At 34.0% G+C, this 7,879-nt stretch overlaps 1 protein-coding gene across 1 annotated transcript; it reads left to right on the top strand.

The window, feature by feature from the left end:
• The first annotated feature begins 2,884 nt into the window (after positions 1-2,884).
• Positions 2,885-5,996, top strand: LOC127106024 (growth-regulating factor 5). Its single transcript, XM_051043301.1, has 4 exons — positions 2,885-3,322; positions 3,414-3,735; positions 5,204-5,613; positions 5,698-5,996. The coding sequence occupies exons 1-4, from the start codon at positions 3,115-3,117 to the stop codon at positions 5,703-5,705; spliced, it is 948 nt and encodes a 315-aa protein (XP_050899258.1). The 5' UTR covers positions 2,885-3,114; the 3' UTR covers positions 5,706-5,996.
• Positions 5,997-7,879: the final 1,883 nt, after the last annotated feature.

Below are 7,879 nucleotides of genomic sequence, written 5' to 3'. Positions count from 1 at the left end.
AGAAAACAAACCATTGGATTATGAGGTAATGATTAATTTGTTGTTCTTTTACTCTATTAAATGCCTATTCTAAACGTTGAATATTACAGGCGTGCATGTGAATATGACTATAAGGTTAGACATATATCACTAAATGGAGAAAAATATGCTATCAATCCTTCGAAGAAAGAATGTTCATATAGAATGTGGATGCCGACAGGGCTTCCATGTTGTCATGTAATATCATGCATGAAGGATCAACATTTACAAATTGATGATTTTAAGAAGGATCTAAATGAAGCTTGTTATTCACCAGTTATTTATCCAGTTAATGGGGAAGCTTTGTGGACTAAATATGATGTTGTTGATCTCCAGCCACCACCAATAAAGAGATAACCTGGAAGGCCTAAGAAAAAGAGGAATAGAGAAGTTGGAGAAATGGTGAGGGATGGGAGACACTTGAAAAGGGATAACCATGGAATCAAGTGCAGTTGTTGCCACATGGAAGGTCACAAGAAGGCCACGTGTAAACTGCCACAACCAGTGGCACCTCCAACTCAGGTAGCTGAAGGAGCCTCAACTCAGGAACCATAAGCAATAATTTCAAGTCATCCACCACAACCAACAGTTTCAAGTCATCCACCACAACCAACAATTTCAATTCAGCCACCACCCAAAAAGAAAAAAATCTCCAAAAGGGTGGGAAGCCTGTTTCAAGTCAACCTTGATGTTTATTGTGATGTTTGTTATGCCTTATAATGGCTTTTTGTAATGTTATTTTAGTGCCTTATAATGGCTTATTGACAATGGCTTAGAATGCCTTTTTGTAATGTTATTTTAGTGCCTTATAATGGCTTATTGACAAAGGATTATAATCGCTTTTTGTAATGTTATTTTAGTGCCTTATAATGGCTTATTGACAATGGCTTGTAATGTCTTTTTGTAATGTTATTGATATTCCTTATAATGGCTTAATGACAATGACTTATAATGCATTTTTGCATCACTTTTTGGAATATTATAGATATGCATTATAACAAGTTATCTTTTGTTTCAACTTTTATACCAGTTATATATCAGTGTTAAAACAAATGAATAATGTACAAACACAACACTTTGTTAAAACAAACACTAACATTCTTCATTAAATAAATAAAATATTACATTCATATTATGAAAACAAAATACTAAATTACCCTAATCCTAATTGAAATACTTTGTTATAAACACAAGGTTCAACCCTAAGCTCAACATCCCAACCACAATGGACATTTTCAACCATCCTTTAGTATGGATAACCCCATTCTTCAATTTGTTAATTTTCTTCTTTTGTCTTTCAAGCTTCAAATCCCTTTCATCAACAAATTCATCCCCTAACCACTTGAAGAAATTATACCCATTATCCATGTAATTTCTGTAATTTCTACAACCCCAAAATTTTCTCCCATAGTTGACAATATTCACATAAGTAACAGTACTGAGAACACTATCATTTTGGCAAAAACACTCAATTATATTTTTTCTACGAAGCACAGATCCAGATGTAGCAAAGCCCGTGATTGAGGCACTGCTTGCATTCTTAGACATTGAAGCACTGATGGAAGATGGATGAATACGAATGCACAATGGAAGATGGAAGATGGATGTATGAACATACAAATACATGATGGAAGATGGAAAATCAATGTATGAACATTGAAAAATGAAGGAGGAAGATGAAGATTGGGAAAACACAAACCCTAAATAGTTTATACCACAACAGTTGAGTCTTAACTTGAATAGTTGCATACCTGGCATGCCACCTCAGCCATACTTAACATTTTCTCACCCTAACTAACGGAAGTGACCAAATACTTTAACGAAAGAGAAGTTAAGATACCAATTATAACGATTTTTAGTTAGGGGACCAACACGAAACTTCGCTTAAAGTTAAGGGACCTAAGAACTAATTATACCTAAAAAAATGTTATTAAAAATAAAATAAATAACATATACAATCAAAATATTAGTACGCTCTATTTAAAACTATAAATTAATTATATAATATTTATTTATTTTTAAATTTTTAAATTTTTAAATATTAATAATTTATTCATATTAATATATAAATATTAATAATTAATTCGGTTAGGGCTTGACTTCTAAATTAGCCGTTTACACTCATTTAATTCAATTAGTAGGTAAATAATCACTTGTCCAATTATATAATATTTAATCGATATTTTTATCTATTAAAATTATGTTTTACAATTTCTTACATAGACTCTATTTGGTAAGTCACATTTTCAAATTTATAATTTATAGTTTATAATTTATAAGCTCATATGATAATTTAAAAATGTTTGCTAACAATCTTTTCATCATGAACTTATAACTTATTTTAATAATTTATAATTTATTTTATAGATGTTATTTTAAATAGCATTTTAACTTATAGTTTATAGTTTATCATCTTTTCTTTCATTTTTATCTTTATAATTTATATTTTAACAAAAACTCTCTTTTATCCTTTATAATTTATTTTGGTATAAAATAAAATAAATATATATTAAATGTCTTTTATGTTATTTTATATTTATAAGTTAATTGAATCGTTAATTTTATCAAATATTTCAATTAACTTATCTGTTATCGGTCACCAATCATCAGCTATAAATTATAAGTTATCAATCATTCGTCATCAACCATAACTAAGCTAGTTTATCGGTCAATAATTATTTTACCAAATAAAATCATAAATAATTACAAAAAAAAATTCTAAAATTTCTTTTGTTATTTTTAATTTTTTATTCTACTTTATTTTGTTTATATTTCCTTCATCAATTAAACAATAAAAGTTAAAGTGTGTTTGTGTATTTTTATCAAGAATGAACTATTTTTATTTTCATCAAGGAGTAATTTGTAAAGGGAGTTGAATGGAAATAGTAGTATTTGAGTTGGAGCATGAGTTGAGCATCCGGATACACAATCAACACGCGCCCGCGCAGTGTTTGAGACAGGAAAAAAGTAACGGAAGAAAGCAAACCCCCGAAATCAAATCAAATGGTTCCTTCCGATTCCGACAAGCAAAGCTCGATCTGAGTCAACAACAACAGCTTACACACTATCGATAGTAGCAAGCACAGCAGTACAAGTATGAATAGCAGTGGTGGCAGTAACGGCGGCGGCGGAGGAGGGATGATGATGGGTTTCAGTAAATCATCACCTTTTACAGTTTCTCAGTGGCAGGAACTCGAACATCAAGCTTTGATCTTTAAGTATATGGTTGCTGGTCTTCCTGTTCCACCTGACCTCGTTCTTCCCTTTCACTCTCACAACTTCTTTCACCATTCAATTCCTACCCGTAACTTATGCTTTTTTTCTTCTTCTCAATTTCTAATACATTTTCTACAATTTCCTTAATTGCTAACCTAACCGCGTTTGTAAATTTACAGTGAGTTATTGTTCCTTCTATGGAAAGAAGGTGGACCCGGAGCCAGGACGATGTAGGAGGACCGATGGAAAAAAATGGAGATGCTCTAAGGAAGCATACCCGGACTCCAAATACTGTGAGCGCCACATGCACCGTGGCCGCAACCGTTCAAGAAAGCCTGTGGAATCACAAACAATGCCATCATCATCATCATCATCCACTCTTGTCGCTGCTCCCACCACTACACCTCCAAACTTCCACAACCTTCCCTCAACAAATGCCTTTGCTACTCAAGATTATCATCTCGATACCATTCCCTATGGGATTCCAAGTAAACAATACAGGTAAAAACAAATCCTTTTTATATACTTTCCATTTTGCACTTCCAATTGGAAAATACGCCATATTGCTTTGCATAGCGTGGATCTGCTTTTATTTATTACTCTTCTTCACTTTTAATACTTTCATCTGAATTTGCTGCAGTTTTTTTAATCCCATTACCGTGCAGCTCAGTTTTTGTTGTGTAGATAGATACTACTATATTTATAACATGGATTTCTATTTTGATGCAGAGATTCTTATAACTATATTTTTCTGTAAATTGTCTAAACAATGACTAGAGCTGTCACTTACTTTGCATCACCTTCTTGTCATTTTCTTTTCCACAGTTTTTCTCAACTCTTATTTTGTTCATGTCTACCTGCTAGTTTTTGTTCTCTTTATTCTGTTGGCTGATGGCCTAACACAAGAGCTAACATAATTGTCCCCAAACCACTTTTCTATTCATACTTGGACAAAATTGTGAGGGAGAAAGATGGTCCTTTAATTGCATCCTCTTTATCTTCCTATGCATTCATTTGTTCCTAGAATATCAAGTGTAGTATATTAAAACAATGTTTTTGGTATAAACAATGAGAAACATTTATTCCAGCTGTCAGCCTGCCATTACTGTCACATGGGGATAATGACTATGGTAGGTACATTGATTGAATTGTCTTCTAATTTCACCTTTGTTACATGATGCATTTCCTTCCTTACTTTCCGACAAAAGGGTGTTTGATGCTTTCTCTTCATACACCTTCAAAAATGGCTGCAACTTTTATTCTTTTTCCTCGTAGCCATATCATGCTGCTCTCTTTGAAATTGTAAGTTGCCGACAGATTATAAGACAAATATTTCCTTTCCTGTTCATAATTAAATATCAATTGATAATGCTAAGCTGACGGGTCTACAGAGAAAAATAAAAGGAAAAAGCTTGTAAGTTTGTAACTGGTATTACATTTTGACGTCAGCCAAATTTATTTGGGAGGCTGTTGTCACTGACACTGATTGTATTAAAATATATGATTGTGTTCTGAAAAGCTTGAACTTTTAAAGATTTTCAGCACCTTTGCTATCTCATTATGTTCATTTCATTCTATATAATGGGGACTTGATTGAGTAGTTTCATCATATGGTCATATTATTTTTCTTTAATTTTTGTTTCTACCGTATCTATTGCAGTGTTATGTCATGACTTCATTCAAGATAATGAGATGTCAAGAACACATTAATTTCATTGAATAATAGTTACTTTGTTACTATGAAAGGATTGTCAACCCAAATTTTTGCCTTCTTCAATTTTCTCTTATTTCTAATGGCATATAATCATTGTCATTGAATATAGTCTATGCCAGTTTCTGTATGCTTATATATGACTGGAAGCCACAAGGTGTAAATAAGCAAAAAACACTTTTTTATTCTACATGAGTTGGCCAGCATAGTTATTTCATCGTCCTTTTAACTGTGGGCTACTTTACTTGAACTGAACAGGTATCTTCAAGGTCTTAAGTCTGAGGGTGGAGAACATAGCTGCTTTGCAGAAGCTTCAGGAGGCGGCAACAAAGGTCTCCAAATGGAGTCTCAGCTAGAAAGCACATGGCCTTTGATGTCAACCAGAGTTTCCTCTTTTTCTGCATCAAAATCAAGTAATAATTCCATGTTGCAGAGTGATTATCCCCAGCATTCATTTTTATCAACTGAGTATGGATCTGGAGAAGCTGTGAAGGAAGAGGGCCAGCCTCTTCGATCCTTTTTCAACGAATGGCCTAAGAGCAGGGAATCATGGTCTGGTTTGGAAGATGAAAGATCCAACCAAATAGCCTTCTCCACTACTCAACTCTCAATATCCATTCCCATGTCATCTTCTGACTTCTCTGCCACAAGCTCTCAGTCGCCACACGGTGAGGTTTACTTAAGTTCAGTAAAGTTTCGTATTATAAGCAACAACCGTCGATTAACTGAATCCTGTAATTAATTTGTTGCAGATAACTAGAGCAGTCGATCAGGATCTTCACTGAAATTTTATGGAAGGACAAAACATGTCTAGTCGGATAAGTGTTGTCCCTGTATTTGTGTATTTTCTTTTGTTGAAGCTGATTTGTGTACAACTTTATGTAACCTCGGCGTTTTGTTGTAAGAAAGACCAACATCTACCTGTCTTGTGGAAGGAGCGGATACTTATAGAACTCCGAGAGAATCTTTGTTTTGTATGTAATGGACAAGCATAAAGATTTTTCGTTCTGAATTAATGTATGCTGAATAAAGTTGCTGCTGTTCTTGAATATTTGATGGACCTGTTTGATTAATGTATACTCTAGAAGACACGGAGAGTCTCTTGCAACATTTATGTTAAGCTGCAAAAGCCAAGTCTTAATCTTTCTAACTCTGGTGTTCTATGTAGTATGTATGAAAGTGTGCCTCCCATCTCAATCCTCATCATCACCACACTAACAACGCCCAACAACAGTTTCCCTTTATCATTTAACAACAATCGCTCTCTAAGCACACATCTAGTTCTAAAATTAAGTCCTGTAATGCTGTTTCATTCTTTTGAAACACTTGTCTGAGTTGTTAGTTATGTTGTGTGGAGGTAAAAACATGTCGGGAAAGATAATTGTACTTGGCCTTTGCAAAATACCGAGAGTGAAGAAAGAGAGTAAGTAGAGAAATATAAATCACAAGCCAAAGCACTGGGAGAGAATGACGAAGACAATTTGGGCAGACATGTTTTTTATTCTTCTCAAAGGTTTAAAGAAAGGGAGACAATGTTTTACTTTCTTTTCCTTTCCTTGTATTCTCTTATTTTTGTGAGGAATCGTATGCCCTTGTTAAAATATTAACATTGAAATCAAATTAATAAGTAAATTAAAATTATGTTAGTCTATGTGGCTAAATCAAGGTTAGAGACCATTATGATTTGTTTGTGGACTGAGTTGATTTTATTGGGTCTATACAGAGATAGCTCATGATAAAGCGGACCGAAGAAGCTGTTGGATTATTGGGCATATGAGTATTGGATTGCCCGATTAAGTCTGGGTCGTCTAACCCGAACCTTTACTTATGCTCCACCTATTTTAGCACACGTGGCCTATGAAATGTCGGGGAGAAACTGAGTTAGATTATGGCAGTCAAGAAGGAAACCATCCCTCCAATATTTGAGGAAGAATTGGTTTTTCACTCACTCCCACATATCTTTCGGGAAGTTAGGGATAATTGTTTCTCTCACTACTCCAACCTCAGAACTTGGAGAATCATTCACTAATTCTGCAAAATCTAGCTACAATACTTCTTGCAACCATAAACGCAAGCAGACACTCCCCCATTATTGTAATTCACTAGTACAATTGACGTCTACCATGGAGTCTCGGTATAACTAACCTATTATTAATTTGAAAATTCTAGCCGAAGAAAGTCAATGAAGAATGGTGATGATTACGTTGGAAAATGTTAAGTGTCAAAAGTTTCAATCAAAGAATTCGACATATTAACTATGCCGACGAAGATGATTTGACTAACTTATCAGTTGAGTCGAGGCAAAGACTGGTTTGAAAGAGTCTCAGGAACAAATCCACAAGATTAAGATCTTCCTCTTCGAAACATGTCCAAAATGTCGAAGAGATTTGCGCAAGTTAGTTTTTCAACAAGGCTGAGATATTCACCAAATGTTAGAGGCTTAAGATATTCTCAAGTCCAAAGACTTTGAAATACAGGAGATGTCTCAAAACTCAGACTCAACCAATGACTCTTGATAGGGACATTTAAGAAGTTTAAAGTAGTTACCAACACAGCTATCAACATGATGGTTAATTTTCAATAATTTTCTCCTTGAAGACACGTGAAAGCACGTTAGAGGGATGAAACCTAAGTAGTATAATACGCGTCAAATCATTAGGATGTATCAGTTGTCGATGATTTCCATTTTATTATTATATAAATCAATCTCAGTGTTTGGGGTCGAGGTCCCAAGTTTCACTCATTCTATATAGAACTAAAGTATCCGAGTCACAGAGAGAAACAGTTTGTCAGAAATCTATGAGGATGCGTCCATATTTTAACCTTTATAAGTTCTTTGAATCAAAACATTTACTTAAAACCATTTATCATGCTTTTTCTTTACTTTGTCTCTCCAAATAAATTATGCATTTGCGTTCAGTTCATCAATTTCCA

Source organism: Lathyrus oleraceus, chromosome 7 (genome assembly GCF_024323335.1).
Source record: "Lathyrus oleraceus cultivar Zhongwan6 chromosome 7, CAAS_Psat_ZW6_1.0, whole genome shotgun sequence".
NCBI classification, from domain to species: domain Eukaryota; kingdom Viridiplantae; phylum Streptophyta; class Magnoliopsida; order Fabales; family Fabaceae; genus Lathyrus; species Lathyrus oleraceus.
This window is presented reverse-complemented; position numbering and strand designations above follow the sequence as displayed.

Bases quoted from the DNA above. Each gene is read 5' to 3' on its own strand.
- LOC127106024 (XM_051043301.1), top strand. From the start codon at position 3,115: ATGAATAGCAGTGGTGGCAGTAACGGCGGCGGCGGAGGAGGGATGATG. The intron at 3,323-3,413 runs GTAACTTATGCT...GTAAATTTACAG, and splicing joins TCACCATTCAATTCCTACCC to TGAGTTATTGTTCCTTCTAT. The intron at 3,736-5,203 runs GTAAAAACAAAT...TGAACTGAACAG, and splicing joins ATTCCAAGTAAACAATACAG to GTATCTTCAAGGTCTTAAGT.